The sequence below is a fragment of the Brachypodium distachyon genome, chromosome 2, assembly GCF_000005505.3.
Source record: "Brachypodium distachyon strain Bd21 chromosome 2, Brachypodium_distachyon_v3.0, whole genome shotgun sequence".
NCBI lineage: Eukaryota > Viridiplantae > Streptophyta > Magnoliopsida > Poales > Poaceae > Brachypodium > Brachypodium distachyon.
The window spans coordinates 52,118,825-52,134,313 of record NC_016132.3 but is presented as its reverse complement, the minus strand read 5'-3'; the positions used below and the strand labels follow the sequence as shown (position 1 = coordinate 52,134,313).

Below are 15,489 nucleotides of genomic sequence, written 5' to 3'. Positions count from 1 at the left end.
GTGTTTGCTACCGATATTTTGTGGGCCTGAACACGTGTTTACGTGACACCGGCTATTGAAATTTGTCTTCTGCATTTCAAACAGTACCGCGATGTTTACCTGCCGCGCTGATGACATTTGGACAGCCTGATTGGAATGCAAATAGAGTACTCAGTACAGTACTTTACAGTCTGAAACTCAAATGCTGCAAACTCGAATTTGAAAAGGCCAATCTAAAGCAGCAGCTCCCGGTCATTGGGATGGTCCTGCCCTAAACCGCTCCTGACCCGATAACCCATTCCCCATTTTCCCTTATCCGAAGAACGGCTCCTCTCTTTCCTCTCTCTAAAACCCCTCACGCAGACAGCGGCCATGGCGATGGCGTCGCCGCCAGCCTGCTCGCTCCTCCTCCCGTCCACCGCCGCAATGTCCTACGCATCCACCTACGCTACTGGCCTACGGGCACCCAGCTTCCTCGCCTCCCCACGTGCTGTCGCAGCGCGCCGGCCCCTTCCCACGGCTTCCTCTCCTAAGGCCGCGGCCCCCGCCGCCGTCGAGATCCCAGAGGAGTACGCGGATGATATTGAAGCGGTGAACATTGCGCTGGACGTCACTCAGGTGCCTGGCCTATTCCTATCTTTTTCTTCACTTTTTTTGTAAGTTGGCTGAGGCCATTGAGCATTCATATTTACTTATTTACTCGAGGGGAAGTGAGTATGGGATTCTGTTCTACCACTCGATTGGAATTTGAATATCTGGTGTTATGACTGAAAATATGAGTTCTAAATATCAATCAAAGTGGACGCTCTACTGGACGCTGATGGTGTCGTTTCTTTACTTTCTACTATGAACTATCTAATCATGCGTGGAGGATATTTGGTTAGGGTCAGTTTGTTCTGATATAACATTATCTATCTTGTTGATCAGCTAATTGGAAAAACCCCAATGGTATATCTAAATAATGTTGTTGAAGGTTGTGTCTCTAATATCGCTGCAAAGCTTGAGTACATGGGACCTTGCCGAAGCGTCAAAGATAGGTATACCTTGTTATTGTACTTGCATTGTGTGCTGCAATTCTGTTTGTGCCACTTCTCATTCAATATGTTTTCTAGGATTGGATTAAGCATGATTAATGATGCCGAAGAGAAAGGGTTAATTTCTCCAAATAAGGTTATGATCGTTTTTATAATTTTTTAGAGTGTTATTGTCGAGAAGTTGCTAAATTTGCAGATACATTATGCCTATGCAGACCATTTTGGTAGAACCAACTACTGGGAATACTGGCATAGGCCTAGCTTCAGTAGCTGCTGCTAGAGGATACAAACTGATAGCAACTATGCCTTCATCAATAGATGTTGAGAGACGCATTCTTCTACGCGCATTTGGAGCGGAGATTGTGTTAACTGATCCTGCAACGGGACTAAAAGGAGCTCTAGATAAAGCTGAGGAAATAGCTTCAAAGACACCAAATGCGTACATGTTTCAGCAATTCAACAATTCAGCTAACAGTGAGGTTGAGAATTCAAGCCATTATCATTTTCCCATATGATATCTGTAATATGTCACATGTGAAATTCATTTGCCAACTTCTTTTAAATGATCTATTGAGAAGTCACTTGGGTAATTACAGATCCACTTTCAAACCACAGGCCCAGAAATATGGGAGGACACACTGGGTACTGTTGACATACTTGTTGCAAGCATCGGGACAGGTGGTACTATTACTGGCACTGGGCGTTATTTGAAAATGATGAACAAAGATATTAAGGTTTCCACTCTTTCCCTCATCAAGATATTTCAATTTGTAAGAAAATAGCAGATATGATTATCTTGTTTTCTGCAACACAATCATTTTTTCAGTCTTTGCTCAATGCTTTGGATTATATCGTATTTTCATGCCACCACTTGTAGATGCACTAATTTACTTGATTTGTATGTGCAAAGTGCTTGAATGGTCTACCAAAAAGTCAGAAGCCGAATTTCAAAATAACATTGAGGTTTTGGTTTGAAATAACTCACCGCTCTGCTACTAGGTGTACCACTTTGACATTTGTGCAATTTACTAACTCTGTTCCTGAATGCGTGTCTTTGTAGGATTTTACACTTCAACCAAGATTGTAGACAAAATTGGCTTACCCCTCTTCATGAGGCCACATATTATCTTTGGAAATTGTGTATTACTCTAGTCCATACTAATAAATAACAATGGAAATATCCAGAGGGCTATGCAAGTGAAAAATTTGTTGTAAAGTTATGCCCTAGAATAGCATGTATCTAGGAACTAAATTTAAATGCTAGAATGACATGTACTAAGGTATCGAGGGAGTACCTTTTAGGGAACATACACGCACACACTACTATTTTACTAGTTGAGAAAAAACCAGTAGCAACATACTTCTGTCCCATGTTTCATTCCAAAGTTATTGAGTGTACTATCATAATTTCTAGAAATACAGTAATATTGATGTATCTGTCATCTATCTGGCCTAACATTTGATAACTGAAACAGCTGAAACTTTTTGACTGTCTTCACATATTTTCTAGTGGACTTCGATCTGTTCTGACGTTTGTCTTGTCCTATAATTATCAGGTCATCGGTGTAGAACCTGCTGAAACTAGTGTAATTTCTGGTGACAGCCCAGGTAAATTCAGTTGAACGCATTTGAGAGATGAGTGTGTGAATATACTTCCCTTGGTATTTACACCCTTTGGTCAATGTCATAATAACAGGTTATATTCCAAGCATTTTAGATGTTCAGCTGCTTGATGAGGTCGTTAAGGTCTGTAATGCCGACTTTAGTACTCTGTTTATATTTACCAATCTGGCCGACACTTGGCGGTTCTTACAAGCTGCCGCGTTGATTGTGGTTGTTCAACTTGCAGGTTACCACTGCAGAGGCAGTTGATGTTGCAAGGCAACTTGCACTAAAAGAGGGATTGCTGGTAAGCAACTGCACAGCTAAATAAATTATTTTGTCATTACCATTTTGTCGTTTTTTTGCAGCATCTGCTTGAATTTCTATGCTTTGAGATTCATGACTTGTTACATGTGTTGTTTTACAGGTTGGCATATCATCAGGTGCTGCAGCTGTTGCTGCTATGAACGTGGCCAAAAGACCTGAAAATGCTGGAAAGCTTATTGTGGTGGGATTTCCATCTATTTGAACATGTTATCCTTACGACATTGCTATCTGTTAATAGTGAAGCGCCTAACGCTGTGATAGAGTGCCCTTCTGTAACCCACTCAAATGATTAATTAGTCGCATAAATTTGCAGGTTATTTTCCCCAGCTTTGGAGAGAGATATATATCTAGCATTTTATTCCGTCCGATATATAACTCAGTTCGAAGAATGAGGAAGAGATGACTAGCTTCTTCCACTCCAAGAGAGACAAACGCTATCATGTGTAAACCTGACAGGCTTCCACGGACAACAAACATTGAAGCTTCTGAAGTTTTGAAATGACAAGTCCTTGGTTGATGGCTAGATGCATTAAGCAGCGTCTGAAGTTTTGAAATGCTCTCGCCAAAAGCATTGGTCATAGCAGTTTGAAATTCTGCGCAGTTGCTGGCAGGTGGGCTGCAGGCCTGCACCTTGGTTACAGGAAAACCCTAGCAAAGATGACGTGGGAACTTACTGCACATCCATAGATGCTGCAGTTCGCTTAGGATCTTTCTTCGGGTAGTCTAGGGCCTGGAACAAGACAGAGTTGTAACAGTATGATATTTCGGCGATCTATAAAATGTCTGAACCTGTTCTTCTATTCGTTTTTAGGAAACTGAATTTGTTTTTCTCATTTAGCATTTTATGATCTCCAGCCTTTGATTCAGTCTTAATTATGCACAGCCCAAGATCGAGAACTTTGTTGACTGATTCATCAAAATCCAGAATATGTGTGCTGAAGTTTTCAGAGCCCCTGAGCAAGTCAGCAAGTAGTTTTACTTTGGACGCAGGTTTGCAAAAACGAGTTGTGGTTGGCTACAGGATATACCAAATGTCTGAACATCATCTTACGAGAAAACAAGCCACAGTCCAACCTTCCAGATTTCTCTCCGTCTAGCGGCCGAGGCCCGACGAAGACTGCACCTGCACGCCTGCAGTAACCAGCATCCACGCCACCGCGGGAAAGAGCCAACCAGCGAAAGGCGGCCCCGCCTCAACGTCGCTGCTGTCCGTTCCCAGCCGAACATGTCGGCGTCCGATCTCCCCGACGAGCTGTGGGCGCGCATCCTGGAGCTCGGCGCCGCGTCCTCCGCGCTGGGGTTCCGCGACCTCTGCTGCCTCGCCATCGCCTCCCGCCGACTCCGCCGCCTCTCTCTCCACGCCTCCCTCTGGTCGGAGCTCCTCTCCCGCGACTTCCCCTTCCAATCCCAATCCCAGCCCTCCTCCTCGTCACCCTCCTCTTCGCAGCAGCAGCAGCAGCTCGACCCCAAATCCCTGTACAAAACCAAGTAATCTCCCTCGCTGCTCTTCCTGTTTCAGTTTATTTCCCCCGTTTGGGCGCGTGGCTTATGATGCTCTGCTGCAGGTTCGAGAGGCACAAGGCGCGGATGGCGGAGGCGAGGCGGCGGGCAGTGTACGACGCGGAAGGGCGCGTGCTGGCGTGCCGGAAGCGGCTGACGGAGCTGGAGGAGTCGGTGCGTGCGGAGGGGGATAGGATGAAGGCCGCTGCGCAGGAGCTGGACAACCTCGAGAGGGTCAGGTCCGTTGTTACTCCAAGTTTTATAGGAACCTTTTGTTTTGTGCAATGGTGTCACTGTACTCCAAAAAATTATCCCTGCTAATTCCATTGTGACTTTGTTTCCTGTATGGCATTTGTTCTGCTTCTTGATGTTATAAACTGCAGTACGATGTAAAGCATAGAAATGACATTTGACCGCGAAGCCGTAAGAGCTAAAGGGCCTTGGAACTTTAAAGTTGGGCGATTAGAGTTGCGACCCTACACATATAATGGGTGCTTAGTTGCTTGTAGCTACGGAAGCAAAATGTATAGCTCAAGACAGTTGCTTGCATGATCTATTGAGCTTCTTGTCCACAGGAGAGCTGGCCAAGATTGCTCGCTAGTCTCATCAGATGCACAGCTGATATTACTTCCTTTAAACTGTAGCAGGTCTGGTTAGACCATCTCCATGATCTCCTATTGGTGGTCATATCCTTCATTGTTAAAGCCCCTTGTATGTGGTTTGTTAATGGAAACAGTCTTTTGCACCCCTGTCCAGCAGCTAAAACTTGCTGCATGGTCATTTAGTTGCAAAAATATCGCTCGCCAAAATGACTTCTATGATTATTTGAGCTGCTTGTTTATTAAAGAGCTGGGCCAAAAACATACTCTTGGATCGCATCTTCAACGAAAAACAGCTTCCACTGCTTAGTTTTGAACTGTAGAAGCTAGAAGGAAAAGGCGCCGAAGGAAAATTCTGGTTGTATTTATCAATGACCTATGGCTATTGGATTTTGTAACAATCTTTTAACTTTGGAAACCCCGTTGTTTTTTTTTTAAATCAGAGCATAAGGCCCCTGTTTACATCTTGTCAAAGGAAACATTCAAACAGTACACAAAACAATTGTAATTCATCTTTCAACTACCAATTTTTTTGTCTGTTGTCGGTGTGCATGGAGCAGTCAAACGACTTCTGACTGCAAAATAATGGGGTAAACCTATTGGGTAGAACATCAAGAAACAGAAAAGAAGTCTTGTTTCTTCAACCAAGAATTATGAAGTTCCTCTGCATCAGATCTGTCAAAGTATGTCGTAATTCAGTCCTCTTCACAAATTCTTGCATGCATTCAGCTCTTTGATGGCTCATGTTGCAGTCTTGTGCCATGATGCGGGAAAAAAATACAGACCTTCTGAAGCACCTCATTAGGATCTGGCCTGTTTTAAATCATTGATGGCTTTAAAGAATCTGCCCTCCTAACAAATATAAATCTATCACCTATCTTTATTTCATTTTGAGAGGTCACCGGGGGGAATGAATCCCCACATGAATATATTCCCAAAAGGAGGCCCGAGGGGCAATACACCTTGCCGGAGCAAGGAACACTGAAAGAAAAGAACCTAGTACATGATTACAACACAACGCAAAAGAAACTCCTATACATAGGCTAAGCTGCTTCTAGGAGACTCATTATGCAGTGTAGGTTATGGTATAATCAACGAGTCAGGCGATGAAGAGAGAAAGGGACTTTATACTTTCTCAGCCATGGAAACAGAAGATTTAGACTTTAGAGTACATCATCTACTTTATTTTTGCTTATTCTCATGTGTTTGTGCATTTATTATTTCCTACATCATTGTTCTCTGAAATGTCTACAGGAGAGCTTCCGTGGCATTAAATGTGTGGCAACCACAAGTTGTTCATGGGCGTCAGAAACAACTGGTTCAACAGTGCACTGTTCCTGTTGATTCTCGTCTTGGTGATCTAAACATGGAGCTGAAAGTTTGTAAGCAACAAATAGCAACTTACAAGAATGCTTATGTATGTGACCTTTGATTTTACTAAAATTATGAAAGATTGACGGTGCTAGCCTTATGATACTTGTGCTTTTGGTTCTCTTGCTAGAACAAGGAGAAGCAGAAGTTGAATGAGTATGAGGAAGCATTGAGACGAGCAAAATATCATCCAATACATAATAGTAGTCATACAAGCCCAACTATTAATGAACCACAAGCAAAGAGAAAAAGAATGAAGTAACACAATTCTGGCCATCGGATCTTCCTGTGCCAGTTTGCCTCAAGGTACCATAGAATAGCTCTTCATGATTTTTATTTATTTATATAGAGCATATTATTGTACTCTTGTGGCGCTTTATCTTTGTACTTACAAAAATGGCAGTTGGTGATGAGTTCACTCCTCTCCTCCTCTCTCCCTGTCAACTCTCACAAAACACACATCCTCACTATTGTTTATTATATGAAAGATGAGATTGTTTGCTGCATACTATTGTTATATATCAAACCAAATGCATTCACTTGGTAAGTTACATTCTCGCTATTTTCTTTGCAGTTCCATGGCAATGCATGGGCACTACGCTAGTTTTTTTTAAAACACCTCGTGAGACTCTCCCCTGCGAGCTGCCAGCACTTGACATGGTGGGAGGCCCTGCGACTGTGAGTGTTCAGCCTACATCCGCGACCCCCACAGGCAACGTCCTGGGAGGGTACGCTCTCTCTAACAAATCCGTATACTAAGTATCCAAATCATGGTCAGTCTTTATCTCGAATTACCCTTGGGATAGTGCTTCAAAGCTAGACCGCGTATAGTTACGTTTTAGCAAAATATATTCATGTAACTCTTTTACTGCCAGTATTTTGTCTGATATTCTTGTTAGTGGTAACCATATATATCTCTTTCTAGTTCTTATTAGAAATTACCTAGAAATTACCTTTAGGCATATATGTTCGTATAGATACGTTTTAGCAAAATATATTCATGTAACTCTTTTGCTGCCAGTATTTTGTCTGGTGTTCTGGTAGCCATATGCATGTCTTTCTAGTTCTTATTAGAAATTGCCTTTAGACATGCACATCTTACACTATGGCCATATTGGCAAGGGATAACTTGTAACAGAGAACATGGTCGTCTTTTTCTTCTTTTGGGAATCAATATATTTAACAATATCAATTTTTTGGTAAATTCTATTTTATGCAGATAAAGATGCAATGCAGCAAGTGCTAAAGGTATTCATTTCAGGGGTGTGCACATGATGTACGTGGCGTTGTTCCTTTCCAGCCAGGATGATTAATGCTCAACCTCAACTGATCTTTCCAAGTTGAAGAGAGAATCTCATTCTCATCCTACGCTACCGTCCAGCTGCAAAGATGTTACTATGTTCCACGGTACAACGGTCCGAAACTATTTTCAGAGCAGAATAGTCTCTGGTCTTCGTGCCTGGCTGCTTGCCCATCACGAAACTGTGTGCGGTCAACCATATTCTACTGTTGAAGGACTACAGATCTGACCGTAGCATTGCTTTAGTTGACCTGTGGTTTCTACGATACGTGTACTGCATGGAATTCTATGCTCTCTGTGTTTATAGTTTGTAAATGGAATATTTGATGGTGTCATCTTATCAAAGGCACGTGACATTTTACGTTAATCTTTCATTTCGGATTGTACGTTAGGTGAAACTCGTTTCCCTTGTCGCTATGCTACTCCCTCCCGTCTAAATTCTAGAGCGCACGTGCACACAACACAACATCCTGTAAATTACGTGTCACAAAATTATTCACTCCGCTTATCTAACCTGCGAAAAAAAAATATAACTTATCGAACTCGGTGTAAAATTGATAAATTGGCTCATGGTGCTAACCGAACTCGGCATACAATCGGCACAGCAGCTATTTTAGAGTAAGGCCAATGTGAGCAAGTCTACCCTAAAAAGCTAGGGTCGGGTCTAGAGCGTGTGTTTTTCTTAGCCTCATCTTGTGGGACCCACGGAGCTTATCTTTTACTACCCCGCTGGCCCACCACAAGGCTTTTTCAACCTTTCGATAACACAGCAACCACCAACGAAGCCCAGACCGCCCGCAATACCAGCGCCAAGATCTCCAAATCCTCTCCTCCAATTTCAACACGGTGACGGCTCGAATCGGTGGCGGTGACGAAGCTGTGGATGCTGACGGATCCAACCGTGGCAGCGTTGACGAGGCCTGCGACGCCTTCGCTCCAATCGCGGCGGCGCCCGACGAGACTGTGGAGGCTACAATCGCTGCAAGACGCGGGGTGACGAACGAGGAGCTCCAACCGGCCGCGGCGGTGATGAGGCGCGCGGCTGCGGTGGGAATCGCGACGGTCGGACGCTCGACGGCTGGGCGCACGACGGTCGAACAATGAGGAGACGCGCTGCGGCGGGGCGCTCGTCTTCTGGAGTCGCGGCAGCCGGACGACGATGCTTGGGACCCATCAATTGTCAACGGATTTGCTAGAACCAGTGGCAAGTACTTGATCCAACTCTAAGAATTTTTTCTTAGCACCGTGGTGCTGCAAGGGCTAGACCTGGGTCTAAATTCTTCTAGCACCGACGGAACACCGGGTTTTGACAACGCTGCGTTTGCCAGTGGAAACGCGTTGGACGTGACCGTGCCGAAACCGTGCAGAAAAGTTCTGAAACAAAAGATAGCCGTGCCGATCATCCCCGCTGTTCATCGCTATTCTGCCTGGTCTAAAACAAGAATACGAAAACCGAAACCCCCGCACGCCTTCCGTGCCGCCCCTTCCCGCCGCGCTGTTGACCCGGCTTCCTCTCGCTGCCTCCGGGCCCCACGGTCAGTTACCCAGCTTGGCTGTCACCAACCTCCCTTGTCCGTTCCCGAGGCCCAGTGCACGGCCCCACTCGTCAGGCAGCTGAATATAACGAGGACCCGACCCGGCCTCTCGCCGCAGGCGCAGCGATAGCCAGTCCGCACGCACCCGCACCCGAACCTCCGCTGATCCGATCCCCAAATCCCCGCCGTGTTCGCCTTCCCCGTCTTCTCTTCTCCGGCCCAAATTGACCCAGCCAGAGCTCCGATCCGGTGAATTCCATCCGCAGGGCGTGACCTCGTCGTCGGCGCCGTCTCGCCCGACCCCGCCTTTTTTTTTTCCTCCGCCCGCTCGTGGTTCGCCGGAATCCGCCAAGTTGGATCCCGAGGAGACGTCGTAGGCGTTGCGGCGCACCGGCGAGGATTACGATGCCTGCGGTGCTCGCCGCGTTCCCCAGCCTCCGCGCGGCCCGCGCCATAGCCTCCGCCGAGTCCCCAGCCTCCTTCCCTTGCTCCCACCGCCTCAAGCTCTCGTCGTCCCATCGTTTTAGTAGTAGTAGTATTGGTAGTAGTAGTAATTGTCTTTGACGTTTGCCTCCCCCTCGTCGCCCACGGCCTTCGATCCTCTTTGCCTCGCGTCGTCTCCTTCGCGTTGTCTGGTTCGATTTTGGTTGTGCTCGTTCTGAGGCTTTTGTGTTTGTGAGGGTTTGGTGCTTGATCTCCGTCTTCCCTGGTTGCGGAAGTCTGGTGTCTGGGTTTGATCCGCAAGTTCCATCCGGTTGCTCCGACGACAGAGGTACTGAAAACATGATACTTCATTATTCTGACGGAATTACAAATGCCATTTAATTGTTTAGATATTGACCATAGGATTGCTATTCTGTTGAATATATATGTATGGCCTTATAATCTTGATCCATACCGTGGTGAGCAATTGTAGTGGATGGTCTGGAGGCTTTTATTCTTTATTAAACAAAAGACAGGAATCTAATTGGTCCATGATAATACATATTTTGCCATAACTACTGCCTCAAATTGAATGAACTTGAAATATGACCAATAGATATAGGTACGCATAGATGTGCATCTATTTCTATTGTATAATCTTAATCTTGAAAACTTATCAGTAATTTAAGTGTTGATCCTTCTGCATTCCTTGTCAATTGTTCAAAGGCTTGCTTCTAACTTAGATTTGTCCTTTTAAGCAGAGAGTTCTCTTCTGAACTTGGGATTAAGCTTGTGGATGGGCGGACCTTTGGTTAACTCCAGTGCCAAAGGTGTTGGCAGGAGCTTATGTCTCTGCCGTGGCACCTGTGAAAAAGCAGGTTTTGAGCACAGCTCTTGTGCTTGCTCTGAAGAGGAAAAGTTTGAAGCTGGAATAGCTTTTGCGCAAGATGATTCGGTTGTCAAGGAAATTGGAGCTTCTCTTGCTGAAGTGATGCATGTCTATGATGACAACAATGATGAAGGGACAGATTCAAGTGAAGACTATGATGAAAATGAGGATTCACCTCTTTCTCTGGAATCAGATTCTACTGATGACTTGGTGGATATTGATACTGAACTGATCACATCGTCAGCCTTCCCTGTTGGTAGTGCACCTGAATCATCAATTGGGAAATCAGTGGATGGAAATTCTTCAACAAATGTAAGTATTTGTTTGCAGTAGAAAATATGGAGACTTGCTTATTCGGCATATCTTGCCAGTCAATCTTAATATACCAAATCAGTATAGAGCAATATCTATATGCAGCTCTTCAAATAAAAAAAGGTTTGATGCTTAATTTTGACATGTTGATCTGCCCTCTTAATACATACTATTACTTGTTCTTCAGAATTTCGGATAGTTAATTCCAATCTTAGATTTTTTTTAATCTGGTAGGATGTGTTATCGTTGCCTATCTTTATTTGGGTAAATTGTTGTGTTGATGCAAGTTATCATGTCATGTTCAATATTTTCTATAATTGATCCAAGAACTACACTGTCCGTTCTTTCTCTTAGTTTGTTTATATCATTTTTTGTTTACTGTACATTGCTTATCTGAAATGTGTAAATAAGTACTTGGCCTCATAGGGCTGTTCTCCACCAGTCTTGTATTGATTATATAAATATTTTATTCTCTACATGGATTTTGACTATATTGTGTTTTTTGAATGACGTGTATGATCTCTATATATGCAGGGAACTCCGTTGCTGGTTTCTGCAATGAAAGGAAGCCGTGCAAAGCGGGGTATCGTCACAGAGTTGAGTGTTTCATGGGCCCCTGATGTGTATGATCCTCCTGTTACTTCAGACTGTCACACTGTGAAGGTGCACCAGAGAAGTTCAAGGAAGAGCCACTACAAATACAGGCCCCCAAATGGCGGCAGCAGCCGCCGCAGTAGCAGTGGTGACAAAAAGGATAAGAAGCATTCTCATCACAGCAGCAGCAGCAGCAGCAGAAGGGATAAGAAACCTTCTTATCGCAGTACCAAAAGCAGCAGCAGAATTGACACAGGTGATCCTCAGCATGGCAAAGTATATGACAGCAGTATCAGCAGCAGAACTGGTGATCCTCAACATTACGAGGTATATGGCAGCACTATCAGCAGCAGAATTGGCCCTAATGTTCCTCAATATCATAAATTATCTCCATGGCTACCAGCGGACAGTACCTCACCGGAAGAGGCCATGCCCGTACCTGTACTCAAGACCATGGAACAGATCAAGCGCAGTTCCAGCTGCTGCAAGGAGCCACCTTTAAGCATGCTATCGCGCCAATTTGTGGCTGCCAAGTACAAAGGGATGTTTTCTTTATGGAGTCAGAACCAACTAGCTTCTTAAAGCATATTTGTTCAGCGCAGAGGCCTCTTAATGTGTGCTACTCATAATATTTTTGGACATCACAAAAGCTTCACTTGTGGTTTAGTATTGCCATCTAAGTTGAACTGTCCTCTCCACTTTTATTTCAAACATTAGTGATCACTGCTTTGAAAATTGTCAGTTGAAGTATGTGTGACCTTGAGCTTGTTATTTATTGAGCGTCTGTATTTTCGTGTGTATGTTATATGTGTATACTTTGTCCGCTTGGAGTTCATGGCATTATGAGTAGTAGTTTAGTTGATTTCTTCACAAATCAGAAGATGACGGAAGCTCCGGCACATACACGGATGACTGAAGCTCCGGCACATACACGGAGAAGTTGGAGGGTGATATCCCGTAGCAAGTATGCACGATGATGTAACCATTTCCCAATTCACATCGATACATACGTTTCAGTATATGCTAAAATTCGCCCTCGGAATACATTTGAACTTTGTTTCTCCTTTGCTCATCTGTGACCACTGACGGAGCCGCCTTCTCTTGACAATCTATATCAGCTCAGAAGTTCAGGCGTGCGGTGAAAGCTCATCAACCAACTTTTTACGTGCATTTCAAGCCAACTATCGGCATGATCTTTAGCCTCACAAACATGACATGCTCTTCTATCCCGACCTTGGATAACCGGAATAAGCCTGCTGTTCCACATTAACCTTTGGGGGTCTGAAATTCTTGGACCTCTTTTCCAGCTAAGAGCACCATGTGGAGGAGAGGGTGTAGTACTGACTACTGAGTACTGACATATGCCATCAAGTTACCACCTTGATTAGTACTAAAACAATAATCAAACATTTAAATGCCTATGCATCCAATGGTAGTTTCAAAATAGAATGACACGTACATACTGTGTAATGAATGATGCAACCAATCTTTGTTAATGCACGGACAGAGACATTTAAACAAGCTATACAGCAATGCGATTGTCATCTCTTTTAGGTTCTGTTAGATGTTAGATAATGCAGCTTGTTGTCTGGCTAGATAGTACAGATATGAGCGAGAGGACGCAGAATCAAACTACAGTAAAAACGGGTACCTCGGTGATGTAAAAAATAGTGTAATTCCTTTGTGCAGCATCAGACTAGGCAACCCCACTCTCCACACTGAGTCCATTCATCTGGGTGTGAAAATATGCTAAACAGCCATTGTTGTACAATGTTAGATTCACTGTTTCCATTTCATCACTTCTGAAACAACCTTCTTCTTAAGCCATCACATCTGCCAGGCTTCCAAATACAAGTTATTCAATTGGTTAAGCAATCACCAAAAGTCGTTGCAAGAACAACTTCCTCCAATAAATCTATGGAAACGAACACGGTCCCTGACAATGATTTCTCGGCCATATGATTTGCTTATTATTTTTGTCACTTCATGGCAATCCGGACAGAATCTCAAGTTCTTTACCACCCGAATGACATGAGGTGCTTTTGTCTTCAACAATCCATATGCAATGGCTAGCCTTTCGCTATGCTCACAAAGTGCAACTTCTTTTTCCTCTTCAACGACATCATGTAGCACGGCTGCAGTCCAAGGCTTGTGGCCAGCACATAGCACCCGGTCAGCTATTTCCCTCAGTACCAGTCTTATCTTCTTGATTTCAGGGTGTGAACCATCACTGACCACAAACTTGTGCAGATAGCCATTTATTTCAATCGAACTACAGCCAGCAACAACAGTAACGTTGTTGTCCTTCATCTTTTTCCTCATGTACCTTACTCTGTCCCACTGGGAGTTCAACGCATACAAATTGGAAAGGAGAACATAGTTCTCTGGATTTTGAGGTTCCAACTCAAAGAGCCTCCTAGAAGCCAATTCTACTATATCAATTCTGTTCGAGCTTTTACTCGCAACAAGAAGATTCCTCCAAATTACTGAATTTGGTGAGATGGGCATGCCTGTGACAAATGAGAAAGCTTCATCCAAAAGGCCGGACCGGCAGAGAAGGTCAACCATGCAACCATAGTTCTCCATTGAGGCTTCAATTCCTAATTCTTGCATGGTACACCAATACCGTCGTCCGTCGTCCACTAATCCACTGTGAGCACATGCTGACAACACACCTACAAAGGTGACGTTGTTGGGTCTCACCTGAATATAAACAACAGAATTTAGGTGAGAGCTATTACACTGTTTACAAACTTACAGTACCTATGTAAAGACTGAGTTCAGCATGTGAGCTCATACATAGAGGACTGCAGAAAACATCTCTTAATCTGTCATGACCAAGATTTATGCAACAATTTTTAATCTCGCAGAAAATATCTTGTATGCAAATGGTTGAGTGCATTCATGATTAATGAATCATGAGCCAAGTTTATGGCACAGTACAAACCCAATGTTTTCCCGTGCAAGTTAATGCACTCAAGCTAACCTTGTAAACAACTATAAAACATCCATGCAAATTTTTTACCTTAAGCTGTAGCATTCTAGAGAAAAGCCCCAATGCATCCTCTGCAAGCCCGTGCATCGCCAGCCCAACTATCATTGCGCTCCATGCCTTGGTATCCCTCTCCACCATTGAATCAAAAACCGACTTTGCCCTCTCTATCAGACCACACTTTGCATACATATCAATTAACGCAGTGCTCAGCTCAAGATCGACCGTGATCCCCTTCCTGTCGATAAAAGCATGCACCCACTTCCCTAAATCAAGAGCACCTGCCTTTGCGCACGCCGAGATGACACTAACCATTGTGACCTCGTCTGGGTTCACCCCCACCGCCTGCATATCACGGAACAGGCCCAAAGCTTCGTTAACCATCCCCATTCTTGAGTACCCGCCGATCATGGAGCTCCACGCAACCAAATTCTTGTCCTCAACCATGCCATCAAACACGTTCCTGGCGAGCGCAACCTCCTCGCACCTGGCATAGAGGTTAAGCAACCCGGTCTGCACGTATGGGCTCGGTTCCAGCCCATGGCCGAAAGCCTGCGCATGCAGCTGTTGGCCCTCGCCAAGAGCCGTGCAAGCCTTGAGCACAAAAGCGAGGGTGAAGCTATTGGGGGCCGGGGAGCCTGCGTGAAGCATGCGGCGGTAGAGCAGGAAGGTGTCCGTGGTTCCCGAGTTGCTGCTGCTGCCGGAGCCGGATACCGCGCGGATGAGAGAGTTGTAGCAGAAGGCGGTCGGTTCAGGGATTTGGTCGAACAGGGCACGTGCATAAGAGGAGGCCACGGTGGTGGCAGAGGCAGCGGCGCAGGAGGCGAGGAGCTTGGAGAGCGCGAAGGCGTAGGTGAGGCGCGGGAGGCGGAGCCTGAGGAAGTGTGCGTGGGCGCCGCGGAGCGCGCGGAGGCCGGGGCATCGGCGGACCAGCGAGACGACGCGGGCTTCGAGGAGGTGGCGCGGGAGGGACGCGGCGTCGTGCGGCCTGAGCAGCTGGTGTTGCATGCGGGGGAAACGAAATCCAAACTC

The 15,489-nt window shown here is 45.0% G+C and overlaps 4 protein-coding genes across 12 annotated transcripts; 3 read left to right on the top strand and 1 right to left on the bottom strand.

Moving 5' to 3' along the window:
• The first annotated feature begins 275 nt into the window (after positions 1–275).
• Positions 276–3,796, top strand: LOC100830914 (cysteine synthase). The gene is made up of 10 exons (XM_003564420.4): positions 276–597; positions 907–1,016; positions 1,092–1,149; positions 1,229–1,492; positions 1,610–1,747; positions 2,570–2,621; positions 2,710–2,759; positions 2,863–2,922; positions 3,043–3,123; positions 3,256–3,796. Exons 1-10 carry the CDS (start codon positions 352–354, stop codon positions 3,343–3,345), a joined length of 1,149 nt encoding a protein of 382 aa, XP_003564468.2. The 5' UTR covers positions 276–351; the 3' UTR covers positions 3,346–3,796.
• A 118-nt stretch (positions 3,797–3,914) lies between these two features.
• Positions 3,915–8,086, top strand: LOC100831416 (F-box protein SKIP24). Of its 8 annotated transcripts, none has more exons than XR_730944.3 (6): positions 3,950–4,430; positions 4,508–4,681; positions 6,296–6,458; positions 6,543–6,718; positions 6,987–7,090; positions 7,674–8,086. XR_730944.3 is itself a non-coding variant. In XM_010234182.3 (5 exons), the coding sequence occupies exons 1-4, from the start codon at positions 4,168–4,170 to the stop codon at positions 6,672–6,674; spliced, it is 732 nt and encodes a 243-aa protein (XP_010232484.1). In that variant the 5' UTR covers positions 3,946–4,167; the 3' UTR covers positions 6,675–6,718; positions 7,632–8,086. The 8 variants fall into 8 exon arrangements, 2 of the variants coding, with proteins under 2 accessions (XP_014754516.1, XP_010232484.1); XR_730940.3 differs by having other exon boundaries at positions 7,632–8,086; XR_730943.3 differs by having other exon boundaries at positions 6,987–7,140.
• A 1,254-nt stretch (positions 8,087–9,340) lies between these two features.
• LOC100831718 lies at positions 9,341–12,331 on the top strand. Its single transcript, XM_010234181.3, has 3 exons — positions 9,341–10,019; positions 10,432–10,871; positions 11,406–12,331. The coding sequence occupies exons 2-3, from the start codon at positions 10,467–10,469 to the stop codon at positions 12,045–12,047; spliced, it is 1,047 nt and encodes a 348-aa protein (XP_010232483.1). The 5' UTR covers positions 9,341–10,019; positions 10,432–10,466; the 3' UTR covers positions 12,048–12,331.
• Positions 12,332–12,376: 45 nt separating this feature from the next.
• LOC100830300 (pentatricopeptide repeat-containing protein At2g02980, chloroplastic) lies at positions 12,377–15,475 on the bottom strand. Of its 2 annotated transcripts, XR_730939.3 has the most exons (3): positions 14,491–15,475; positions 13,117–14,168; positions 12,377–12,819 (listed from the first exon to the last, which is right to left on the bottom strand). XR_730939.3 is itself a non-coding variant. In XM_003564418.4 (2 exons), the coding sequence occupies exons 1-2, from the start codon at positions 15,463–15,465 to the stop codon at positions 13,341–13,343; spliced, it is 1,803 nt and encodes a 600-aa protein (XP_003564466.3). In that variant the 5' UTR covers positions 15,466–15,475; the 3' UTR covers positions 12,826–13,340. The 2 variants fall into 2 exon arrangements, 1 of the variants encoding a protein (XP_003564466.3); XM_003564418.4 differs by lacking the exon at positions 12,377–12,819 and having other exon boundaries at positions 12,826–14,168.
• Between the last annotated feature and the right edge of the window lie 14 nt (positions 15,476–15,489).

Bases quoted from the DNA above. Each gene is read 5' to 3' on its own strand.
- LOC100831718 (XM_010234181.3), top strand. From the start codon at position 10,467: ATGGGCGGACCTTTGGTTAACTCCAGTGCCAAAGGTGTTGGCAGGAGC. The intron at 10,872-11,405 runs GTAAGTATTTGT...CTATATATGCAG, and splicing joins ATGGAAATTCTTCAACAAAT to GGAACTCCGTTGCTGGTTTC.
- LOC100831416 (XM_010234182.3), top strand. From the start codon at position 4,168: ATGTCGGCGTCCGATCTCCCCGACGAGCTGTGGGCGCGCATCCTGGAG. The intron at 4,431-4,507 runs GTAATCTCCCTC...GCTCTGCTGCAG, and splicing joins AAATCCCTGTACAAAACCAA to GTTCGAGAGGCACAAGGCGC. The intron at 4,682-6,295 runs GTCCGTTGTTAC...AAATGTCTACAG, and splicing joins GACAACCTCGAGAGGGTCAG to GAGAGCTTCCGTGGCATTAA.
- LOC100830300 (XM_003564418.4), bottom strand. From the start codon at position 15,465: ATGCAACACCAGCTGCTCAGGCCGCACGACGCCGCGTCCCTCCCGCGC. The intron at 14,169-14,490 runs GTAAAAAATTTG...GTTTATATTCAG, and splicing joins CTAGAATGCTACAGCTTAAG to GTGAGACCCAACAACGTCAC.
- LOC100830914 (XM_003564420.4), top strand. From the start codon at position 352: ATGGCGATGGCGTCGCCGCCAGCCTGCTCGCTCCTCCTCCCGTCCACC. The intron at 1,493-1,609 runs GTTGAGAATTCA...GGGTAATTACAG, and splicing joins ACAATTCAGCTAACAGTGAG to ATCCACTTTCAAACCACAGG. The intron at 2,622-2,709 runs GTAAATTCAGTT...TCATAATAACAG, and splicing joins AATTTCTGGTGACAGCCCAG to GTTATATTCCAAGCATTTTA.